Source organism: Malaclemys terrapin, chromosome 13 (genome assembly GCF_027887155.1).
Source record: "Malaclemys terrapin pileata isolate rMalTer1 chromosome 13, rMalTer1.hap1, whole genome shotgun sequence".
NCBI classification, from domain to species: Eukaryota; Metazoa; Chordata; order Testudines; family Emydidae; genus Malaclemys; species Malaclemys terrapin.
The window spans coordinates 44,467,937-44,493,641 of NC_071517.1; the positions used below are offsets into that span (position 1 = coordinate 44,467,937).

The following is a 25,705-nucleotide window of genomic DNA, read 5'->3' on the forward strand; positions in this document are numbered from 1 at the left end:
AAATATCTCGGCACTTTCATTTTGCGGGAAATTTTGGCTTTTGGTTCCAATTCAGAACAATCCCCTTGCCCCTCCCCGTCCCGCCCTCTCCCGCAAAATGTCGGGATTTCCCATGGGATGGAAACACCCCATTCCCAACCAGCTCTAGTGGAATCAGGGCCAAATGCTGACCTCTGTGAATCCAGTGTAAATCCAGACTGAGCCCACTGGTATCAATGGATTCAGGATTCTGATCTCAGTGACCCCGGTGTAAATCCGGACAGACACCACTGATATCAATGGCATCTGATCTGGACTATATTCTGCTCCCAGCGACTCTGGTGTAAATCCGGAGTGACACCGCTGATATCATTGGAGTCAGGGCTGGATTCTGATCTCAGTGACCCCAGTGTAAATCCGGAGCGACCCCAATGGAGTCAGGGCTCGATGCGGATCGTGGGGCAATGTGGTGTGATGCTATCTTCCCGCACGCGGCATTCCCACTCGAGGTTTCCTGTGTATCACTCTATTATCTCTCTCACACTCTTCCCATCTCTCACTCCCTGGAGGGCTCCCTCTCTCAACCATCTCCTCCTCCCACGCTCTCTCCTCGCTCTCTCAGTCTATCTGCCTCCCACCCCGGCTCGCTCTTTACCCTCTCACTGGGTTTCCTCTGCAGACGCGCTGATCCTAGACGTCACGATGGCTCCCAGGCTCGTGGGGCATCTCTGGAGGACAGCCGGACGCAGTTGTCTTCTCCTCCTGCTGATTTTCAGGGATGTTATCTCCACCCAATGCCAATCTGAGCCATCAGGTAACTGAGAAGCCTATTGCTCTGTTGAAACTTTCACCCTTCTTCCAGCAAATTTATTATTGATGTAACTAGCCCATCAACACGGATCACCAGCAGGATGTGAACCTAGGACCTCCAGCAGAGCCTTTTACTACGTGAGCTAAAAGGGCTACTCCATTTGATAGCAGAAGTAGTAGGTTGTTACAGTGCCGTGACAAGGGCAAGGCGAGTGAGGCACTTACCTCGGGCACACAAAGCCGGGGAGACGCAGAAAGTGGTGGAGAGAAAAAAAAATGCTGCTGGCACGGAGATATTTATAACCCAGGTGATCTCCCCGCCCCCCCGCCCCACCTGCTGTCCCCCCTCGTGCCTCCCCCGAGTGTCTCCCGCCCCGACTTGCTCCCCTCCCCACTTCCCCAGCCCCACAGCAGAGAGTCCCGGTCTTTCCCCTGCAGCAACTGCTGACACAGGGTCCCTTCCCCCTCAGACCCTTTCATTTTCCAATGGGACCCTCCAGCAGCACCCCCCCCCCGCCCGCAGTCACCGCTCCTGCCCCATGCTGCGCAAGGAGGCAGCCCCATCCCTCACCCCCAGTGAGGATACAGTCAGGGGCAACAGCAGGGGAGGAGGCACACGCAGCGCCCCCGGCACCCACCACGGGGGAGGCGAGGGAGATTCCTGGACCTGAGAGGGGCCCCAGGAGCACGTGCGGTGACAGTGGTGGGGGTGAGTGTGCTGCTGGGGGGGCGGGAAAGGGGGGCTCCTCCCCCAGAGCTTGCTGCTGCCGGCAGGGAAAGGGCTGGGGGGAGTCCTCCTCTCTGGCACCTGTCCCGGAGCAGCCTGCCTGCACCCCAAACTCATCCCCAGCCCTGCCCCACCCCGGAGCCCACACCCCCAGCCAGAGCTTTCACCCCCCCACCGCACCCTCAACCCTCTGCCCCAGCCCCGAGCCCCTCCAGCACCCCAAACACCTTATCCCCAGTCCCAGCCAGAGCCCTCATCCCCTACACCCTGACCCTCTGCCCCAGCCCTGAGCCCCTCCCACACTCCAAACCTCCCGTTCCCAGCCCCAGACAGAGCCCTCACCCCTACTCTCGCCGTGAGCCCCTCCCACACTCCAAACCCCTCATCTGCAGCCACAACCCACAGCCCTCATCCCTGCACCCATCCCTTTGCACCCCTCCCATCCCCAAACTCCCTCCCAGAGCCTGCACCCCCTCCCTCCGCACCCCCTCCCATCCCCAAACTCCCTCCCAGAGCCTGCACCCCAATCCCCTGCCCCAGCCTAGGGGCTGCACCCCAGTCCTCCTCCCTCACCCAAACTCCCTCCCAGAGCCTTGGGCGGGGTTCTGGGCACCACCAAAATTTCTACAAACCTGCCACCCCTGATCCTGCCCTGCAAACCTGAACTCCCAGCACTCTCAGGACACAGGCTGATCCCTAGTGAACACTGCTGATATCCAGCACCTCCCTCCTCTCGTCACCTGTGAGTCCCTCTCGGGATTGGAGCTGGACTGGAACCAAAGACCATCTTGGAAGCAACATTACCAGTTAGACCCCCCCCCCGCCCCCCAAAATCACAGGCTCTACCACCGCCGCTTCATTCATTCTTCGGCGGCAATTCGGCGGCAGGCCCTTCCCTCCGAGAGGGACTGAGGGACCCGCCGCCGAAGAGCCGGCCCCGGGAGAGGGCACAATTTTATATTCTTGCCTCGGGTGCAAAAATACCTAGTTATGGCTCTGGGTGGTTATCCTCTGTATGAGACAGGCACACTGTACCCTCTGCTAACCCAGGGTGGCCTTCTGGGTCCCTCTAGTGGCTGAACCGCATAGAGGTCGATAAATCGGCTACAGGAGTTGGCGTTACACAGACGGTTCCTTTAGCTCAGGCATTACAGGTGTTTGCTCTCCACAGAGCTGAGCAGAGAACCCAGGAGTCCTGGCTCCAGCCCCCCCTGCTCTAACCACTAGCCCCCACTCCCCTCCCAGAGCTGAGCAGAGAACCCAGGAGTCCTGGCTCCCAGCCCCCCCTGCTCTAACCACTAGACCCCACTCCCCACCCAGAGCTGAGCAGAGAACCCAGGAGTCCTGGCTCCCAGCCCCCCCTGCTCTAACCACTAGACCCCACTTCCCTCCCAGAGCTGAGCAGAGAACCCAGGAGTCCTGGCTCTCAGCCCCCGACCTGCTCTAACCCACCAGCCCCCACTTCCCTCCCAGAGCTGGAGAGAGAACCCAGGAGTCCTGGCTCCCAGCCCCCCACCTGCTCTAACCCACCAGCCCCCACTTCCCTCATAGAGCTGGAGAGAGAACCCAGGAGTCCTGGCCCCCAGCCTTCTTGCTCTAACCACTAGACCCCACTCCCCACCCAGAGCTGGAGAGAGAACCCAGGAGTCTTGGACCCCAGTCCCCTTGCTCTAACCACTAGACTCCACTCCCCACGCAAAGCTCGGGATGGAGCTTGGGTATTCTGCATGCATATCCAGTGCCCTATCTCCATCACATTCCCACTCATAGTTCCACAGTCCTACCACCTTGCGCTCTTCTATCTCACACGCCAGTCCCTGTCTGCTCCCCCTTCTAGGTGCTGGCGTTTGCCCTCACACCCACTGTTCTGTGTCCAGCGGGGACTCCTTGCACGTCCCACTTCACCTGCCCACCACCCTGGACCTTTACAAGATGCACAATTCCACGCCGACATGGGACCTCGTCTACACCTTCATCAACGGGACGTCACACAAGCTGCTGCGTTCCTTCCAAGGGCAGGTCTCCGTGTCCGGGGGCAACTTCACGGTGCAGGGCGTACGCAGCGGGGACGGGGGAGTCTACAAGTTCCAAGATCTGGATGTGACGTGCCTGGCCTGGCTCCATCTGACGGTGCTGGGTAAATTCAGCTCAGCATCATTGTTTGCTCTGAGGGTTTGGTGAGGGGTGGGGGAATTTCCCAGGTCAGTCCGGGGCAGAGCAATCCAACGCACGCCCCTGAATGAAAACGTAAAACAGTCCCCACCTAATCATCCGGAAACTTCTGTGAGGGCCAGAGGCCGCACTGCCCCGTCTCGCGATGCTATTAGAGCAAACTGCCGATGCTGCAAAACTTTCCAGAGAAATGTATCAATGGCCAACAGTGATCAGGAAGAGGGGGCCTCGGTCCGAGATGGAATTTCTGGGAGGAGGGGCAAGAACTCAGACTAGCCAATAGGGCTGGAGGTTAGGGCATGCACCATGAGATGCAAATTAACTTTTTCTGTAAAAGAAACCCCCCCTCCCTCCAGTAGCCAGCCTTGGAACAAATTTCCTTCCTCTCTCTGTTTGCAGAGCCTGTGGATTGGAGATGGTACCTGCTCTTTCTCATTCCAGTTTCGCTGGTTCTAACCCTTGTGGGCTGGAAGCTAAAGGATTCGTGTCAGTGAGGATAGCCGTGGGCTACCAAGAAGATGGAGACAGAAGGCTGTGGATGTGATGAGGGATCCCCCAAAATCAGCCTGTCGCTGTTTGTGTGTGTTTGGGAGACAGAGAGGTCTCCCCACAACTCCCTTAATTATCCACACAGCTGAAGGCTGGTCTTCGTAGGAGTTCTACCTGGGTAACACACACAGTGGTGAAACCACAGCTGTGTGTGCCTAGTCACACACTTCCGGTAGCGCTGGTGCAAGCTGCCTCATCTCTGAGCCGCGCCTCCGTGCATGGCGCATTGCATTGTGGGTAGCTAACTCAGGTGCTCCAGGGCCCACTGAATTCTGGGTAAATTTTGCACTAGATTGTGGGATAGTTCCAAGAAACCAGGGGAAGTTGCCTCCGCGCTGTATCCCAGAATTCACCGAGGTCATTTTTGCACTGCATTGTGGGACACTTCTCAGAGGCCCGGAGCACCTGTGAGAAGAGGGATCAAAGGATCACAGGTTCCCCCTGCCCATCTTCCCCATATCCCAGAATTCATTTGGTGTGCATGCCACTTCCAAACTGATCTCTGAACATGGAGCTCCAGGTCCTACTGAAACAGTAAACCAGTGCTGGCATAGTGGGTGTGGTGGTGGTGGTCTCTGGAGTCATGTAACCATGGGTAGTCACCGCATTGCTCAGTGCCTCAGTTTCCCCCTCTGTAAAATGAGGATAATAAGCCTTTTGTGTATTTAGATTATAAGTCTTGCAGGATAAAGACTGTCAGTAAGGTTTTATGGCATCTGGTACAATGACTGATCTTGGTTGGCATGACCGTAATATAAATAATAAGGGAGAGAGAACATTGTCATCACAGAAGATATAAATTGCCCCTAAATGGGGCCTGGCCACCACGCTGCCCTGTGCAGATCAGCTTGTGATGCAGAGTGTGACGTTGCACTCCATATGATTTTATGAAAATATGCTAATAAGTATGACTATAATGTAACTGGAATATGCTTCATGCAAAAGGTCTCTTGTAAGCTATCATTACAAAGCTTATAATCTACTGAGTGTGTTCATCCTATTTGTATGAATGTATCATTCTTGTATCTGAAACTAGAAATATGAAATATAACTCTGAGGTCCTATTGTAATTATGCAAAGTGTGGGCCATTAATGGTGGCTTGGAATCTTGATGGCTGCCCTCAACCAGGACAATTGACTGTGGATGGCTCTGTTTGCTTGCAGGCCTTCCTGTGAGTCAGGCCGGAAAGAATGAGGGCTTGGGGTCTCACAGGACATGTGACCATGTCACCTGGTACTGAAATCCATCTTAAACTTGGGGCTTTTCCATTTAGAAGGAGGGGTGGGGACCCAGAGAGACAAAAGACTCCTGCCTTGTGCCAAAGGTATATAAGGTGATGGAACAGAACAAAGGAGGCTGCCAGTCATGAGAAATCCCCTAGCTACCATCTGAGCTGGAACAAGAACTGTACCAGGGGAAAGGATTGGGCCCAGACTAGGAAGGAGTCTAGTCTGTGAAAGAAGCTTATTGGAACATCTCTGAGGGTGAGATTTTATCTGTATTCAGTTTCCTAATGTATTAGGCTTAGACTTGCATGTTTTTGTTTTATTTTGCTTGGTATCTTACTTTGTTCTGTCTGTTATTACTTGGAACCACTTAAATCCTACTTTTTATATTTAATAAAATCACTTTTGCTTATTATTGAATCCAGAGTTAGTGACTAATTCCTGGGGGAGCCAACAGCTGTGCATATCTCCCTATCAGTGTTATAGAGGATGGACAATTTATGAGTTTACCCTGTATAAGCTTTATACAGAGTAAAACAGATTTATTGGGGGTTTCGATCCCATTGGGAACTGGGTATCTGGGTGCTGGAGACAGGAATACCTGCTAAGTGGCTTTCAGTTAAAGCTGCAGCTTTGGGGGATGTGGGGTCTGTGTTTGTAGCAGGCTAGCGTGTCTGGCTCAACAAGGCAGGGTTCTGAAGTCCCAAGCTGGCAGGGAAAACGGGCTCAGAGGTAGTCTCAGCACATCAGGTGGCAGATCACCGGTCCAGATAACAGCAGAGGGGAACATCACAATCTCCCATGATGTAGCGTGGTCTTCCCTCTTGGTGAGGGAGTGCTGGGCACCACAGCAGGTGCTGCACCATGGGAGATGAAGTTCGACTAGAGAGCCCAGTCTATAGAGGAGAATGGCAGTGGGATGCACCTGAACTACAACTCCCATGAGGCATCACTGCAGCAGCATTCCAGAAAGAAAAGATTTCATTTTGGGGGCTCTTGGGTTTTTCAAGGAAAATCTAAGTTTTTGGCAGAAAACAGAGGCTGTTTGTGAAAAATTTCATTTTGTCGAAAGCCCAATTTCAGTCCAGAAAACAACGTCAGTGAAAAATTTTCAACCAACCCTTACCATTAGGCTAAGGTGCAATTACTGATCTTGGCCACTGATGCATGATTTCAGAGCTCATTGGTACTGTAATGGGCTGAAAACACACCTTTCAATAAAGGAAGCATTTCTAGAATCATTTTGAGTCAAACCTCAACAACATTTTAGTTCAAATATCAGTGAAAAGTGTTATGGAAAATTTTGCCAAATACCATTTTCCACAAAAAGTATCATTTTCTTTAAAAAGACCAATTTTCAGAGGAAAAAAAGCTTGTCATTCAAAAAAGAGCCAACTCTAATTGTGCCCGTGTAATCTGCTTTAGGACAAGGTATAACTTGGTTCTCATTCAGGGGTTAGTAGAGGATAAAAGCCTAACAATGCAACCAGCTAGTGGAGTTACAGCTTTACCTTAAGCAATGAAGGTCCATGGAGGCCTCGTTCCCCCTCGACTTGCACCTTGTGTTGTTATTTACACTAGTGCAAAATGCGTGTGGAACACTAGCAATGACAAGGTGTTGGTGTAAATTGGTGCGAGGCAAAAATTTTCAACCAAAACTTTTTTCGGCAAAAAAACGCAGAATTGGCTCAACCGAAACATTTTGTGAAATTTTGTCGATTTTGGCCAATTGTTTCGGCCACAAAACAAAACCTTAAACATTTTTGTTTTGTTTTGAAAAAGGTCAATTGTTTGATTGTGACAATTTCATAGAGCCAGAAATTCATCGATTCCAAGATTTCATAGAGCCAGAAATTCACACATTCCAAGGCAAGGTGGGGACAATCCAAGCTGACTTTCTGCATCGCGCAGCCTAGAGCACGTCCCTGAATGAATTCCTGTTTGAACGCCTGCAGATCTCGTTCAGTCCCGCATGACGCTTTTTTCCCAACTTTTTGATTCAACGAAAATATGGCAACATTTCACATTCAAAGCCCTAAACAATGTTTCCCCCGATTTTCTGACTTGCCGTCCACCTGAAAAATCGATTGTTTGCCCAGCTCTGGTGTAAGTGACAACACCAGGTGTCGGAGACCCATAGATTTTAAGGCCAGAAGGGGAAATGAAGTCATCTAGTCTAACCCGGGCCAAAGAATTCCACCCAGTGGTTATCAGAGGGAATTTTTGTCTGGTTCCTGGATCCAAATCTCCTTGGTGACCCGAACAGGATGTGGGGTGACTACGAAATGCTAGAAGCTCCCATGTGATATTATGCTAAAAGCTAGGGCAGCTTTAGTCTGCAGTGGGAAATGCGAGGGGGAAATGAAAAGGAGGAAGAAAGTATTGGCTAATACATCACGTTCTTCTCTTCTGTAATAAAAGCGAAGGAGGGCGGGGGATGGGAAATTCCAGCTTCGGTGGATCCACTGGTCTGAGCTAGCTTCAGCAACATGATGCCAAGTAACACCAGCTGGGAATCGGGTGTGTTTGTCTCTAATGGAGCAATATTGATTCACACCTGCGGGGATCTGGCCCCATTGATTGCAATGGAGCGAGGGCTGAGTCACACCTGCTGGGGGTCTGGCCGCACTGACTCCAACAAAGCGACACACATTTACATCGGCTGGGGCTCTAACCTGGGAGCTTGACGTCTGTTCTTTCTCGTCTCATCAACCCCTTCCAATCTTAAATGAAAGACCGTTCAAGCAGAGAGCATGCAGGTTGGCACTGGACTTCACCACAGTGTCTCGGGTTACTAAGCAGCGTGGCAGCGACCGGTGGAACTCACGGCTGCAGGAGCACAATTCCAGCTAATGATGATGGTGAGTGCGGGTTTGAGAGGAGAAACGGCAGCACGTGTGTGCAATCATACAGCAGAATCAGAAACTTAGGCTGGCATATAATTCCTCTGAGGCATCTGGTATGGGCATCTCTTGGAGGACGTATATCGTCGACAGTGTAGTGATGGTTGCAGCAGCATCTGGGGGCGAACCTGTCCCCGAGGTGTCCTTGTTTCTCATGGACAGAACATACTGGGGAAGGGAAACACAGCGTGAAGTTGAGTCTGATCATTCAGCGGGCAACAGGGAGTATTGCCAAGTAGAAGCCCAGTTGGTGGGCGTGGTGGGGCGTTAAGGGGGCAGAGGCCATATTAAGTTACTTTTCCACTCATAGATACGAGGACGGACACACACAGAGAGAATCCAGTGCGATTCACCAGGGCAAATGGTGTGTGAGACATTCTCTCCAGCAGGGGGCGGTGTTATTTCTCTCACTCACACACTCACACACACACACACACACACACACAGTTCAAGGCATGTATAACATATTTCCTCCAGCAGGGGGCAGCATTTACACACACACACACACACACACACACACGGAAGGGGAGAACCTGCTCACCTCGCCCACAATCAGCACCAGGAGGCAGAGAACCAGGCCCGCTAGGCCCAGACGGACAGCATTGGACACCACAGTTCCCCCTCCATCCAGCTCCGTGTCCCCTGCAGAGAGGAAACCGAATTCAGAGCCCAGCTAAACAGCCCTAGGGCTCACCAACACCCCCCCACCCCTCACACACACACACACACACACGTCACGGGATTTGGGGGTGGGCGTCAAGCATGGATCACCCTGGGCCCACAGTGTCATGACACTGCACAGGCGAGCTGGGATCTAAGCCGAGAAGCCTGGATCATGAACCTCCACTGACCCACACGATCAGGATTGTTTTGCAGTGCGGACGGGGCTCAGGCCCTGAGACAGAAGGTCTGCGCAGTGCGGGGCGGCCGCATGAGCACGGCTGGGAGCCCCGTGGCCAACCACCATAAGGCCAGATGGAGCAGACAACTCCCAGGCCACAAGCCCCACAGCCCACAGATCCGGGATTACAGTGCAGGGTAGACGTACGTAAGAGGGGCCGGAGCAGAGAGTCAGGATGCAGGGCCTCAGGGGGCGAAGCTGGGAACCAGAGGTCTGCGAAAAGAATCATAGAATATCAGGGATGGAAGGGACCCCAGGAAGTCATCTAGTCCAATCCCCTGCTCAAAGCAGGACCAATCCCCAACTAAATCATCCCAGCCAGGGCTTTGTCAAGCCGGGCCTTAAAAACCTCTAAGGAAGGAGATTCCACCACCTCCCTAGGGAACCCATTCCAGTGCTTCACCACCCTCCTAGTGAAATAGTGTTTCCTAATATCCAACCTAAACCTCCCCCACTGCAACTTGAGACTCCTTGTTCTGTCATCTGCTACCACTGAGAACAGTCGAGCTCCACCCTCTTTGCTACCCTCTTTCAGGTAGTTGAAAGCAGCTATCAAATCCCCCTCACTCTTCTCTTCTGCAGACTAAACAATCCCAGTTCCCTCAGCCTCTCCTCATAAGTCATGTGCTCCAGCCCCCTAATAATTTTGTTGCCCTCTGCTGGACTCTTTCCAATTTTTCCACATCCTTCTTGTAGTGTGGGGCTCAAAACTGGACACAGTACTCCAGGTGAGGCCTCACCAATGTCAAATAGAGGGGAATGATCACGTCCCTCGATCTGCTGGCAATGCCCCTACTTATACAGCCCAAAATGCCGTTAGCCTTCTTGGCAACAAGGACACACTGTTGCAGGGCCGCCCAGAGGATTCAGGGGGCCTGGGGCAAAGCAATTTCAGGGGCCCCTTCCATTAAAAAAATTGCAATACTATAGAATACTATATTCTCATGGGGGCCCCTAAGGGGCCCATGGCAAATTGCCCCACTTCTTCCTCCCCACCCCCCCCACCCCCCCGGGCGGCCCTGGGAAAAATAAACATTTAAAAACTTTCCGCATCTCAGCACAAACCCGGTTTTGAGAAAACTTTTTTTCAAGTCACCTTTACAAGGAATCACTGGTTCTCCGCATCAGCTAGTGCTAAAAGGCACTAAAGCGCATTAAAAGGGTTGGACAAATATTTTCCGTCAAAACTTTTTTTGGATCGAAAACTAGGGTTTTTTAAAAAGCAGAAAAAATCGCAGACAATGTCTGCTTTCCTTCAAAATTTGTTGTGTTTTTTTTAATTGAAAAGCTGAAATTAGTCTGCCAAAACCTGAACATGGTTTGGGGGTTCAGAAGTGTGTGGCCAGATATTTGCTGCTTGCTGTGTTTGATTGTTTAAAGAAACAATAAAAAAATTCTGCTTAAAAAAAATCCAAAACTTTTGAACCACCTCAGCTCGTGACCAAACGCCTGAGCCCGTCCAGTCAGAGATTTTTCCAGGTTTACTCTGATATTCTGCTGGCTTCCTTGACTCATATCTGTCTCCATAACTTTGGGTTCATTTAGGTTAGAACAGAAGAACGGCCGTACTGGGTCAGACCAAAGGTCCATCCAGCCCAGTGTCCTGTCTACTGACAGTGGCCAATGCCAGGTGCCCCAGAGGGAGTGAACCTAACAGGTAATGATCAAGTGATCTCTCTCCTGCCATCTATCTCCACCCTCTGGCAAACAGAGACTAGGGACACCATTCCTTACCCATCCTGGCTAATAGCCATTAATGGACTTAACCTCCATGCATTTATCTGTTTCCTAGAGACTGGCTCCACGGGGTCCCTCACAAACTGGAGACGGTTACTGTGGGTTTGTCTTTAGTGTAGCTTATGTACATACTCCACGAACTGAGCATTTGAGCTTGTTCCAGAATCTGGGATGAGCCTATGGTGTGAAAACTGAAATTCTCAAAATAGCACATGCATGTGAATGGACACAGGGTGCTAAAATTAAATTAACCCAGGAGGTCTCAAACTGGGGGTCGGGACCCCTCAGGGGGTCACAAGGTTATTACTGGGGGTCGTGAGCTGTCAGCCTCCACCTCAAAGCCCGCTTTGCCTCCAGCATTTATAATGGTGTTAAATATATAAAAAAGTGTTTTTAATTTATAAGGGGGGGGTTGCACTCAGAGGTTTGCTATGTGAAAGGGGTCACCAGTACAAAAGTTTGAGAACCACTGAATTAACCTCTGTGGAGCCTCGGGGAATGCAGGGGACGGGGGTCTCCCTTGGTAGGGTTGGGAAGGAGGTAGGTGGTGTAGGATATCGCTCTTCTCATGTGATCCCCACCCCATGGCTGTCTTGGCTCTATCACTGTTAATCTAAAGTGGCTAATTTTCAATGAAGCTCCCCTCCCCTGACATGACTCTCCCTATGGCACTGAAATGAAATGAAGACTATAATTTGGCATTTGAGAAGTGAAAGGGATGGTAGCCCTAAGGGAAAAGATAACAGCTTGGCTCTGTGTGTTAAATAGCTGTCTGCAAGCCTCAAACTGCTGAATGAGCTTTAGGATAGGGAAGGCTGTGCCTCCCCAAACAGCCTGGCCCTGCCCCCTATCTGACCCCCACCCACTTCCTGCCCCCCGACTGCCCCCCTCAGAATCCCCGACCCATCCTGCTCCTTGTCCCCTGACCACCCCCCTGAGACTCCCCCAACCATCACCCCAGGACCCCACCCCCTATGAACCCCCCCGCTCCCTGTCCCCTGACTGCCCTGACCCCTATCCACCCCCCCGCCGAGTCCTGACAGACCCCCGGAATGCCCACGATCCAACCCCCCGTTCCCCGTCTTCTGACCCCCCCCCAAAACCTCTGCCCCCTCCCTGTCCCCTGACTGTCCCCGGGACTCTCTGCCCCTTAACCAAGGCCCCCGGCCCCGGCCCTGGCTCCGGCCCCCTTACCATGGCTTACCCCCGCCTTCCCCCTCTCCCGGAGCCTCGGCATGCCACATCCAGGAGCGGCCCTGGACAGCGCTGCAGCGGCCTGTTTCCAGCGGTGCCTGAGCTCCTGCCACTCAGCCCGCTGGAGCTCGAAGTCCCGCCCCCTTACCTCGCGGCTTGGAGCGGGAGGAGCTCAGGTCCCGCCGGAGCCAGGCCACTGCAGCGCTGTCCAGGGCTGCTCCTGGACACGGCGCGCTGAGGCGCCGGGGATGGGGGAAGGCGGAGGTGGGGGGGAGCCTCCGACATTCTCGTGAGGGCCCCTGCAGGGCCCGGGGCCTGGGGCAAATTGCCCCACTTGCCCCCCCTCTCTGGGTGGCTTTCCACTGTTGTCTCATATCCAGCTTCTCATCCACTGTAACCCCTAGGTCCTTTTCTGCAGAACTGCTACCTAGCCACTCGGTCCCTAGTCTGTAGCAGTGCATGGGATTCTTCCGTCCTAAGTGCAGGACTCTGCACTTGTCCTTGTTGACAGGGCCGGCTTTAGGCCTATTCGCCCGATTCCCCGGAATCGGGCCCTGCGCCTTAGGCACCTTTTAAATTTTTTTTACTCACCCCGGCGGCGGTCCGCTCCGGGGTCTTCAGCGGCCCCGCTCTCCCAGCTGGAGCTCCGGCCAGAGCGCAACAGCCCCGCGGCCCCACAACCCTGGCTGGAGCGCCACGGCCCCGTGACCCCGGCCGGAGCGCGGCAAGCCCCGCGGCCCCCCGGCTGGCAATCCAAAGTGCCGCCGAAGACTGGGAGCGCCGCCTGGTGAGCACAAGCCCCAGGAATCAGGCCCCGCACTTGCTAAAGTCGGCCCTGCTTGTTGAACCTCATCAGGTTTCTTTTGGCCCAATCCTCTAATTTGTCTAGGTCCCTCTGTATCCTATCCCTACCCTCCAGCGTATCTACCGCTCCTCCCAGTTTAGCGTCATCTGCAAACTTGCTGAGAGTGCAGTCCACACCATCCTCCAGATCATTAATGAAGACACTGAACAAAACCATCCCCAGGACCGACCCTTGGGGCACTCCGCTTGATACCAGCTGCCAACTAGACATGGAGCCATTGATCACTACCTGTTGAGCCCAACGATCTAGCCAGCTTTCTATACACCTTATTGTCCATTCATCCAGCCCATACTTCTTTAACATGCTGGCAAGAATACTGTGGGACGTGACACAGAGCCAGGAACAGAGCCGAAATCCCCTGAGTCCCAGCTCGGTGCTGTAACCCCAAGACCTGCCCCCCTGCCCTCCCACGGTGCCCCTCCGTTCTCTTTCCTCACCCTGCGGTTCGGTGCTGTTGGCAGGTGCTGGCGTGGTGGGAGGCAGGACGGTGGTGGGCTCTGTAGGGAGACTGGGGTCTGTAGGGAGACAAGCCGGAGCAGGGTGGGTGATGGGGGCGGCTGGAGAGAGGGATCCCCTGCCGGGCTCTGAGTTCAGCTCTGCGCGGTCCTGGCCTCCCCAAGGAGCGGACTATAGGCCGGGGCTGGAGGAGCCGTGACTAGAATGGGGGGCAGCATCGTGCGGCAGGGGCTGCCTGCTGGCCGGGGCAGGAGAGTAGGGAGGGGTGGCAGCTTTGCAATGGGATCCATGGGGACAGCTGGGATGCCAGATCTCTGGCGGGGGTGAGATCCCCATGTGGGGAGGGAGCAGAGATACAGGATCCCTGGTAGGGAGTGGGATCCCCATGGGAGAGAGCGGGGATGCCGGATCCCTGGTGGGGGGACTGGTGGGGGACAGGATCCCCATATTATGTGGGGGAACAAGGTTACAGGATCCCGCAGGGGATGGGGGTGAGGATGAGAAGCAGGGAATGGGGGAGGGGCTGGAACGTGGGATCCCACGGGGGCTGGAGGCAGGGATGGGCCGGGGCAGATGGGGCAGGGATTGGGCCCTGTGGGATGGGGGAGGGGTTGGAACACAGAGGCTGGGGGAGGGGCTGGGACGCAGGATCCCATGGGGGAGGGACTGGGCTGCGGGGGATGGGGCAGGAGTTGGGCTGTGGGGAATGGGTGAGGGTTTGGGACATGGGATCCCATGGAGGATGAAGGAGGGGAAGGGGGAGGGGTTGGAACGCAGGATCCCCCCGCACCGGCTGTTCCCCCCTCACCCCCGGACCGGTTACCTGTGGCAGGGGTGGGGACGGGGGCCAGGGTCAGGTTGACCTCGGCCGAGGCCTGCACGTCCAGGCCCAGCACGCTGACGCGGTAGGTGCCGGCGTCCTCGGGGCGGGCGTCGCGCAGCAGCAGCGAGGCGTCGTGGGGGCCCAGGCCGACCCGGCCCTCGTAGCCCCGGCCTTGCTCCAGGTCCAGGCGGCAGGACTGGCGCCAGGGGGCCGCCCCGCCGCAGTCCTGGGCCGCCAGCAGCAGCACCAGGCGGCCCGTGGGCAGGAAGCGCCAGCGCACCTGGAAGAAAGGGGGCGGCGGGGCCGGGAGCCGCAGGGCGACGGGGAGCAGGGCCGTGCCCCCGGGAACCACGGCCACGCAGGCAGCCGGCACCGCTAGCGAGAGCGGGGAGCAGCGGCCTGCCAGAAGAGGCAGTGGGAGTGTCACGGGGCTGGGGGCAACAGGGGGCGCTGTGCGGGCTGCCTGCACCCTCGCACTGGCCCCCCACATCTCCTATATGCAGCTCCCCACTGCCCCACCACCACCCAGCCCCCCACTGCCTCACCTGTTCCCCCACACTGTGCCCCCCATGTCCCCCACACCCAGCCTCCCACAGCCCCATCACCCAGCCCCCCACTGCCCCACCTGTACCCTCACACTGTGCCCCCCACGTTCCCCACACCCAGCCTCCCACGGCCCCATCACCCAGCCCCCCACAGCCCCACCTGCACCCTCACACTGTGCCCCCCACATTCCCCACACCCAGCCTCCCACGGCCCCATCACCCAGCCCCCCACAGCCCCCCACAGCCCCACCTGCACCCTCACACTGTGCCCCCATGTCCCCCACACCCAGCCTCCCACGGCCCCACCACCCAGCCCCCCACTGCCCCACCTGTACCTTCACACTGTGCCCCCCACATTCCCCACACCCAGCCTCCCACGGCCCCGCCACCCAGCCCCCCACATCCCCACCTGCACCTCACAGTTCCCCACATCCAGCTCCTCACTGCCCCACCCACACACTCACGCTGGGCCCCCCACAGCTGCCTCAGCCCCACACACTGTGCACCCTGCACCCCATCTCCCCACCACACACAGCCCCCCCCAACATGCCCAACCATACCCTTGCACTGTGCCCTCCTTCTTTCTTGAAGTCACCAAAATATTTTTCTCTTTCACACTCGTCCCTTTTTTCCTTCCCATCTTCCCCCATTCTCTCCCGCAGCCATCTCTCTCCCTCCCCCATAAAATCAGCATCCCCCCCAAAAAAACCTTTTGCTCACCCACAAAGACCCAGAGCAGGAACACCCCAACCATCTCGGCTGAGGCCAGCTCCCTGCACTACCGCGACCCAACACCACCACTAACCTTCTCCGTCTCCTTGCCAGTCCACAAACCCTCCTCGACTCTCACATCCTCCCAGGCACGAGAAGACGCCTGGAGCCAGGGCAGGCTGGATGGAGCCAGGGCTTCCGCTGGGTGTCTCTTCTCCACCCCATGTTCTCCCGTCTCGTGCTCCTTTCACATGTGGAAATGAATTATACCCCCGCCCCGAGCCGGACAGCGGCACTGACTGGGCTCCGGGGGAAGCGCCTGGGATCAACAGACAACAATGACCTGAAAGCACAAGGTCACTCACCCGATGAGGCTGGTTCTGCTTGCAGTATGATTGGGCAGTTATTGGTGGCAGGGGTGGGGAACGACTTGCCTGAGCCAACTTCAGCTGCAGCCACTAGGGGGCAGCAGGGTAGCACACCCCTCAGGGGGTCTGATTTTCCACCGAGTAGATGGTGTGAAATTTAGAACTGGCGCCCTCTAAAGGGGAAAAACTCTGTATCCCATTCTCCACCTCTCTGAGCAAGCCAGTTCCCCCGCTCCTTGGGGCTGGATCAGAGCTGGTGACCCCTAGAGGGAGAGACCCCATGTCCCATTCCCTGGGCATCTCAGTCAGGATATTCCCTGTCTGTGCCCCTGCCACGGCTGCATCCCAGATGGGGCTGTCCAGCCTCGTCCCAGACACGGTATTGGACGATGCAGCCCAGGCAGCGGCCACTAGGGGGCGAGATCCAGCGGTTGGAACCTGCTGTCACATCTGTTCTGCACGGAACATAGAACCCGATGAGCCCAGCCATTATGACCCCCCCACAATAGAACCAGCACCCCCAGTACACACACGCTGAGCCAGGCTGGGAGCACCTGGGTGGTCAGGATGTGGGGGTGTGGGACACAACTGCAGGGGGTCTCTAGGGGGGACTGGGTGCGGCAGAGTGGGGGTTATGGGGCCATGCTTCTCATTTTGGGGGGGCTTTACGCAGGTGGGGGCACGGAGGCGCGGGCTCTGCCCTATGTTGGGAAGGTGGCAGGTAAGGGGGTGGCTACACAGGGATGTATTAGGGTGTCTAGGCAGTATACTGGAGGGTACAGGTGTATTGGGGTGGGAATAGCCAGGGCAATCAGGGGATGTATTGGGGTATACTGGAGTGCTATGGGGTCTACATAGAATATATTAAAATATAAAGGAGGATGGGATATGGGGCCTTTCCCCTGTAGAGGGCACTGGCTGGCTCAAAGGGGATTGGAATGGGACACTGGGCCTTCCCCTCTGAGGGGCACCGTCTGTGATCCGGGCCCACAGTGGGTGGCTGGCCGGCTCAGGGAGGCAGGGAACGGGATATGCGGCCTTTCCCCTCTAGGGGGCGCTGGCTGTGATCTGACCCCATGGCACGGGACTGGCTGGCTCAAGGGGGCAGGGAATGGGAGACGGGGTCTTTCTCTAGGGGGCACTGGTTCTGATCCAGCCCCAGGGTGGGCAATGGTTGGCTTAGGGGCGGAGAATGATACATGGGGCTTTTCCCTGCTAATCAGGTCTAATCTCATCTCATCAGCAGGGTAGAACAGTCCCCCTGCCCCCGTTGGTGCATATAGGACCCTATTGCCCCCTAGTGGCTGCAGATAATCAATGGCACAAACCCTCCTCCTGGGGCCCCGCTATGAGTTACTCACCCCGAGTCTTTCCCCAGCTCCCAGCGCCCACCCCCTGCTGCATCGCTTTGTCGCCCGGGGCTCGACGGCCGTCATCCCGCTCCAGCTGCCCCGGGGGAGCATCGCCCTGTGCAAGGTGAACACCCGTGGCCCCCGCTGCGACTGGGTGGTGGTGCTGATCCGGGGCCGCCTGTACTACTTCCTCCAGGCCTTCAAGGGCCACCTCATCCTCCACGCGTCGGGCCTGGTGGTGCAAGAGATGAAGGGAGACATGGAGGGGGAGTACTGGGTCCTCTTGGGGCAGAACAGGACCTGCCTGGCCCGCATCCTGTTGACGGCTGTGGGTGAGTCTCCCTCTAGGGGGTGCTGGTTATGGTTCAGGCTGGGGGGAGCAGGTGGGGGGGACTGGCTGGTTCAGGACATGAGCCACGGGGCCTTTCTCCTCTAGGGGGCGTCGGATCTGATCTGGCCCCAGATCAAGTCGTGACACGAAGAGGTGTGATATCAGTTGGTGGGTCTGAGTCCAGAGCCCTGGTACCCAGACAACAGCTATTCCCTGGCTGGCAGCCCAGTAGTGAGGCCGAGGACAGGCAAACGAGCGGGGCACCGGGACATAGAGCCTTGGGCAATGGCTGTGGTTGCCTGGGTTGAAGGCCCTGCTCTGCCGCGTGGCCTGGTGAAAGTCCCCTCCATGGCCTCAGTTTCCCCTTCCATTCTTTGTCTGTTTAGACTTTGTAGCAGGGACTGTCTCTCGCTGTGTGTCTGTGCGGCACCCGGCACAACAGGACCTTGATCTCAGCTGGGGCAGGGACTGTCTCTCCCTGCATGTCTGTGCAGCGCCCGGCACAACGGGGCCCTGATCTCAGCTGGGGCAGGGACTGTATCTCCCTGTGTGTCTGTGCAGTATCTGGTGCAAAGGTGTCCTGATGTCAGACTTCTAGGTACTATAATAATTGTGGCTCAAAGAAACCAAACCACTCCTGTAAACTGGGGGATTTTGGGGAGGGGGCCAGGGGCAGAAGGAAATCTGCCCATCCACTGACCCTACTATGGGAAAACACAGACCTGAATGTCTGCTGTAATGGTTCTTCAGGGTGCTTGTAATAGCAGTACCCCAACTGGCCATCAGAGGGCGAGAAACACACACAGAGCTAGAACAAGGTGAGCTGACCTCTCCCTTAACCCGCTGCCCTTGAAATTCCAGGGCCGCTGTTTTTCTACCGGTTTCTCCTCGTCATCCCTGGCCTGCTGTTCATGGCTGTGCTGGTGCTGATGTGGGATTGGCTCATGAAGGTCCGTGCTCACCCATTCACCACTGAGGGGCAAAGACATGGGCCGGTGATCTCTGATTCGTAGCTGGACGTAACCCCAGCAAGACGTCCGCGTGAAACACACCAGCACAGCCTGATAATCTAGAGCCGCACCCACCACCCATCCAGCCAGAGGCCTCTCTTATGACACCGAATAGGCTCCTCCCTCTTCCACCCCATGTTCAGTCCCTTGTAAATATCTCACCTTGTCAGTGTCTAGGATAGTTGATTTTTAAAATACTGAATCAGTAACCAATTGGTTTGTTTATTTCTTGTTCCAATTTTTTTTAAAATAAAGTCTTTGTTTTTAAATTTTAAAAAACCTGGAAAAAATAAAAAGGCTGTAAAAAGTTTGTACCAGTGGAACTCCATGCCACAAGATTAGCTCGACAGATAGATTTGGAGAAATTGAATGGCTGGATGGAATGGGATGTACCTGGATTAGAGGGAGGGGTGTGTGATCATGGATGGATGGCAGCATATGGGTTGGAGGGATGGATAGGGAGGTATATCTCAGGATTGATGGATGGATGGATATGTATGGGGAGAAAGGTGCGGGGGGGATGGCTGGATACACATATGGGTGGAGAGAGGGGGAGGTATGTATGGGGATGGATGGATTGATATATGTGCGGTAGGGGTGGATGTTTATGGATGGGTGGGTAGATGGATGGATGGATGGATGGATGGATGGACAGGAGAGGTATATAGGCTGTTAGATGCATGGATGGATGGGGTGGATGGAGGGAGAGGTATGAATGAGGATGGATGGATATCTGTGGGGATGGATGTCTGTGGATTGGGAGGGAATGTATGCAGATGGATGGAGGAATGGGGATGTGACAGGATCCCCGGGGTGCAGCCTGGGACTGTGGGACCACAGTTCCCCCTGAATTGTCTCCAGCCTGGGCTGTCTCTCACGATGCCTTGCTAGTGACCAGCAGCAAACCCCTCCAGGTGCTGTGATCACTCAGCACAACCACATGTGGAGACCTAACACCCAGCTAGATTGCATGAATGCTCCCAGAGACACTCATGAATCACACAGAGAAAGGCACCAACCAAATCCCCCCACCAAGCTCCCAGCCTTGTACCCCAGGAATATATTGTCTTGCACTGCTCAAGATGAGAAGTGCAAATGTATTAATTGGTTCACCACTTCATCAATGGAAAGTGGACATACACCAGCCTTTATAAAACCTGAGCAGACTTACCACACACTTCAGGTAAACTCACTGGTAAAGATAAACAGTAAAACCAATGTATTGACTACAAAAGATAGATTTTAAGTGATATTAAGTGATAGGCCAAAAGTCAGAGTTAGTTCTCAAAAGAAAAGAAGATATAAGCATGCAGTCTGAACCAGTAGTTCTCAAACTTTTTTTTTTTTTTGCGGACCACTTGAAAATTGCTGAGGGTCTCGGCGGACCACTTAATGATCTTTCCAAACATTGTTTGTACCGTTAGCTAACTAGAGTAAAGCGCTTTGGACAAAAGCGCTATATAAAAAAACCTTAATAATAAACATTTTTTGTTCTACAAATAAAAGCACCCAACTCATATTTTAATATCAGTAGTCTTACCTTTCTAATGCGATGGATGTGCCCTCTCTCTTCCGCTGCGGCAGTCCCTGAGCTGAGGCGGGGAAGGAGGGGGGATCTCTCCCCGGCAGCTGCAGCCCTGGAGCTGGGGAAAGTCGCCTCTTTCTCTGGCCACCGCAGCCCTGCACATCCCAAATTCCCCCCACTCCCTCCTCTCACCCCACTGCTCCCTCCCACCTCCCCCTATTCCCCCCAAATCCACCACCTCATCTTACATGTGTGTCTTCTCCAGGGTCCAGGCACCTAATTAGTGGAGCCACGCCTGCGCAACTCCACTAATTAGGTGGGTGGCCCTTCATTCTCTCATGTGCGGCCACCCAGGTACGTACCTTAGAGAGAACTATCTGCAGACCACCTGAATGGAGCTTGCGGATCACTGGTGGTCCGTGGACCACAGTTTGAGAACCTCTGGTCTAAACTCTCAACCCCATTAGACTGGGCAACATCTAGATTAAGCCGTTTTTCCTCACCGTGCTGGATATTGCAGTCCCTAGGAGCAAAATATTGGGACAAATTGCGTCCCGACCGAAGATCGGGGACAAACACCTAAATATCAGGACGGTCCCGATTTTATCGGGACGTCTGGTCACCCAACTAGTATACAAGATTTCACCCTTGAAATCTGGGCCAGTCCCCTCAGTTGGAATCTTCAGAGTGTCCTGGTTGCTTGCAGCATAGGTGGGGGCAGGAGCAAAGGCCAAGCCTGGGACCCCTGTGTTCGGTTTTATACCCTCAGTCCACGTGCTTGGGGAGCACAAGTCCAGGCATGTCTGGGGGCATTGCTGACTCTCTCCAAGCAAGGTTGAGCAATTCCGCTGGTGTGGCCTCAGGCAGGTGAGTCATTGCATTGTAGCTCCCTTGCTGGACAATGGCTGTTGATAGTTGTTTCACACCCCGCCCGGGTGTTGGTTACTTTCCTGGCTGTTGCCTCTGGGGAGCTAATATCTGGCTGATTCCCCAACTTACAGCCTGCTTTAGTGATCACCATACAACACAATTCTCATAACTTCATATGCATCAATGATACACATCTATGGCTAGAGAAATGACTTTCAGCAGATCATAACCTTTCCCCTGATACCTTACAAGGCCTGCTTTATATGCGAGATCACGATTATATAGAAATGAGGAATATGGAGGCTACAAGACGCTCCCCTGAGGTACAGTATGTCACCGGGGCGGGTGTTTGGGGGCTGCTAGGTAAGTTTAACAAGTAAAAGAAACATCTCTAGACAGAAGCCAGAATTTTAAAAAATCTTTTCCTTAGATGGAGTTTACCACCAGCTTTGGGCTGCATTCTCAAGCAACCCGACTCCGAGAAGACCCGGTCCCGACGCGCTGGGGGCCGCTACTGGCCTCACACCATCCACGGGCACCTCTTAACGGTTTCACACCCTCTTGAACTCGCCTTAGAACTTTCCTTAGTTTTCGCCTCATGCTTGGATTTTGCCCATTTTGCTGGAGAGGAATGAAGAGCTGGTGGGATCTGGCCCGTGGGAGGGAAGGTCACAGAGCGAGATTCTCCAATTCTCTCTCCGACAACATTGCAACGATGCGGCTGGCCTGGCAGCACGGCACCCCTGACTTCTCAGGGGTAGCTCACCTTTTGTTTGTCTGCTTCTGAGACTACAGCCTGTGGGCCGTTTTAAGCCGGCCCGCGAGCTCCCACTAGGGTGCTCCAGCTGGGGAGTAGGATCATGGGCCGCACCACGCGGCTCCTGGAAGCCGCGGCATGGCCTCGCTTTGGCTTTTACGCACTCCAATGGCCCCCTCCAGCGCTCCAATGCGAGCTGCACGGGCGGTGCCTGCGGATGGGGCAGCGTGCAGAGCCACCTGGCCGTGCCGCCACGTAGGAGCTGGAGAAGGGACATGCCACTGCTTCCAGGAGCCGCTTGAGGTAAGCGTCGCTGGAAGCCAGCACCCCTGAGCCCCTCCCCATGCCCCAACCCCCTGCCCCAGCCCTGATCCCCCTCAATCCCAGCCCGGAGCACCCTCCTGCACCCCAAACCTCTCATCCCCAGCCCCACCCCAGAGCCCGCACCTCCAGCCGGAGCCTGCACCCCTTCCTACACCCCTACCCCAACCCTGATCCCCTTCCCTCCCTCTTAACCTGTCAGTGCCAGCCCAGAGCACCCTACTACACCCCAAACTCCTCATCCCCAGCCCCACCCCAAAGCCCCCCATATCCCACCCCAGCCCAGAGCCCCTTCCCGCACCCTGAACTTCTCCTTTCTGGCCCCATCCCAGAGCCCGCATCCCCTTCCCGCACCCCAACCCTAATTTTGTGAGCATTCACGGCCTGCCATACAATTTCTATTCCCAGATGTGGCCCTTGGGCCAAAAAGTTTGCCCATCCCCATATTATACCAACATAACAGCTTCTCTTTATTCAGCTAAAGAGATTTAGCTCCTGAGTCTCTCACTACACGGCAGGTTTTCCAGATCTCATCTCATTATTGTAGCTTTCTGAACCCTTTCCAGTGTGTCAACATCCTTGTTCAGGTGTGGAGCCTAGAAATGGTCTCACCTGTGCCATGTGCGGAGCTGATCCCATGTCTCTGCTCTTACTCAATATCCCCCTGCTTCTCCATCCAAGGGTCACGTTTCCCCTCCTCGCTGCACCAGTGCACAGGTTATATCTGCAGTAATATAGGGAAGAATCAGACCCCCTTGTATCTGATTCTTCTTGAATCTAAGGCCCCTTTTCATCTCCCAGCAGCATGAAGGGGTCGCAGAGAACTGGAGCTAGTTGAAATTTTTCCCTTGAGAATATTGTATTTGAAAAAAAAAGCATTAATAATATTCCTCAACAAAGTGGGTTTTTCCTACACTTTTCCATTGTTTTCTACAAAATCCCCCATTTTTTTTCCAGTTTTTCTCCCCCCCCCCCCTTTTTCTGCAGTAATAAAAAGGGGGTGGGGGAATTGAGCTGGAGAGGTTGTAACAGGGGGAAAAACCACCAATTTTCTATGCAAAAAATATCAAAGAACCCGGTAACAAATTGGAAAGGTCAATATTTTTTGTGAACTGGTTTTTCTGCTTTCCAACCAGCTTCAACTTGAACACTTTGTCTCTTACAAACATTCCCACCCTCCTTTTAGTCTTTATGTTTTGTCTTGCAGTAACCCCAGTCATGGCTCTGTCCAAACAGAACAAATGCAAGGAGGCACTCCGAAGATTTACGAGAAAGGTGTGTCTCTATTTCCGGGGTCCAGGGACCGGCACCTGGACGCTAAATTAACTCATTCTGTGGAAGTCGCTCCTTCTAGTGAAATAAGACATTCTCAGTGGCAGGGCCGTCCTTAGGCACACGTCACCATGAAATCTGGGGCTCCAAATTGCCCCAAATTTCATGGTGCCCTAGGCAGCTGCGTGCTACATATGCGGCAGCACCTGCCCCGGTGACCAGCCCTATGTCCCTGCCCCACCCCTCCCCCCCCCCGCGGGCTGCAGCCCCTGCAAGGGGCAGGACCGTCCCTAGCGGGCTGTGGGGCCCCGGACAACTCCCTCCGCCCCACCTCTTACCCTTCCCCCTGCTCTGCCCCCAGCCCGCCCCCATTCCACCTTTTCCCCCAGCGACCCCACACTCACCGAGCCACCCAACCCCAGCCCGCTCTACTCCGCCAGCTCCCAGCTGCGGTGCTCCGCTTCCCGCCGCCAGTGAGTGTGGGGAGGTTGTGGAAGGGTTGTGGGGGGGGTCCCATCCCCCAAGCTCCCACCCCTAAGCCCCCTCCCCCGAGCGACACGGCTGGGCCGGGGCGAGGGAAGCGGAGCGGGCTAGTCCTGGCTCCCCGCTAATCCACCCCCAAAAGTGCCCTCCCTGGGGGGAGGGAGGCCTGGGACCCCACACGGGGCTGCGTAGGGCACCCAAATGGCTAGGGAGGGCCCTGCTCAGTTGACTGAGGGTGATATGTATCTCCGCTCGTTGGGAACTGGCCAAAAGTGAGTGAATGAAGGGAGCGATCCAAGAGGCATGGAATATCTTCTGCTGCTCTTGGCAGAAATCCATTCACCCCTAGGTGCACTGACTCAGGGTAGCAAGCGGCTCTGTTGACCCCACTTCTGCCACAAAGCTAAGCAGATGAAACATGAGGGGTTTCAAAGAGTGAATTTCCTGGGGACTATTGGATAGTGTGTGATTGGTGTTGGGTCGTCAGGGGCATGGTTGAAGGTCATCTTGGCCAATACACAACTGAGCAATGAGCCTTCACCCCAAACACCTCCCCAAGGACGGTGGACAGGGCCAAAACAGAATCTTTTATCAGGGACAGGGCCAGGCCTTGAATCAAAATCTTCAGCTCCCAGCCTAACGTCTTAAGGATGCGTCTGTTGCCAGCACAGAGTGCCTGAGGACAGCAACAGTGGGGTCCGTTGCCCGGTTTGCTTCACGCCAATAAACACGCCAGGGTGGAGAAGCAAACAAAGTTTATTTGGGATCCCAAAGCGGTGCAAGGAGACTGGCAAGTCTCAAATCGAGCACACTAACAGAAACAGTTTTTCTTCTTTTATACATGTTTCAGTTAAACCTCACCCCCCCTTTCCCCTCCCTTCGTCCCCCTCTACCCCTCCCTTCCCTGGCAACAGTTACTAAGCAAATAACAATTACATTTAAGCAGTTAAGTCATTCTTGGCAGCTATAAGCCTAGCTTGTTAGTAACTTCTTTAAACCGTTATCTTGTCCTTTTTCCCTTCAGCCAGAAACACGCAGGCCTCATTATTACCGCTTGATACCGGTGAGCAGGGGGTTGCACACAGATAACTGGTTGCTTACATATTCCAATTGCACCTGGCTTGTGAGGTTGATTAGAGTTTAAACATGGAAGAAGTTTGGTTCATATAGGCCTAGTGCAGGAAGGCTTCATTGACACTTAGTGGCCTTCCACCCTCCCGAGTTACCTAGGGTTATGCCTAGTGACACCAACACGTCTGTTCCCCCCTCTTGACCTTACAGCATTGGGCTGGGACTCCGGAGATCTGGGTTCGGTTCCCAGATCTGCCACCGATGCCCTGTGTGATCTGGGGTAAGTCATTGCATTTCTGTGGGCCTCAGTTTCCCTAGCTGTAAAATACAGGATAATATGAGGATTCCTTCACACTCACTGCATTTTATGGACTTTTACTCAGTTTCTTACAGCTGGGCTCACAATTAGGATACATATGTAGGCCCAGTTACCCCAACCAACCCCACTCTCCACCCAGAACAGACTCCAGGAGACCTAACTCCAAGCCCCCACTGCTGTGATCCATTAGATCTCCCTCTTCTCCCAGAACTGGGTCTGGAACCCAGAGATCTGGTGCCCCATCCCTCACTCTAATGTACTTGATCCATCCTTCCATTCCAAGATCTAGGGATAGAGCCCAGGAGTCCTTACTTAGAGCCCCCTCTGCTCTACCACTAAGCCCCACTCCCCTCCCAGAGCCCAGGATGTAACCTAGGTGCCCTGACTCCGCTGACGCTAACCTAGTAGACATCACTGCCCTCCTAGG

At 54.7% G+C, this 25,705-nt stretch overlaps 1 protein-coding gene across 1 annotated transcript; it reads right to left on the reverse strand.

Annotated features, from left to right (window-relative positions):
• Positions 1 to 6,530: 6,530 nt before the first annotated feature.
• LOC128847843 (uncharacterized) lies at positions 6,531 to 15,687 on the reverse strand. Its single transcript, XM_054047570.1, has 6 exons — positions 15,609 to 15,687; positions 14,344 to 14,742; positions 13,502 to 13,579; positions 9,416 to 9,481; positions 8,909 to 9,009; positions 6,531 to 8,535 (listed from the first exon to the last, which is right to left on the reverse strand). The coding sequence occupies exons 1-6, from the start codon at positions 15,640 to 15,642 to the stop codon at positions 8,383 to 8,385; spliced, it is 831 nt and encodes a 276-aa protein (XP_053903545.1). The 5' UTR covers positions 15,643 to 15,687; the 3' UTR covers positions 6,531 to 8,382.
• Positions 15,688 to 25,705: the final 10,018 nt, after the last annotated feature.

Coding starts and splice junctions, on each gene's coding strand:
- LOC128847843 (XM_054047570.1), bottom strand. CDS start 15,642: ATGGTTGGGGTGTTCCTGCTCTGGGTCTTTGTGG. Junction 9,482..13,501: donor CAACAGCACCGAACCGCAGG/GTGAGGAAAGAG, acceptor TTCTTTTCGCAG/ACCTCTGGTTCCCAGCTTCG. Junction 8,536..8,908: donor TGGTGCTGATTGTGGGCGAG/GTGAGCAGGTTC, acceptor TCCCTTCCCCAG/TATGTTCTGTCCATGAGAAA.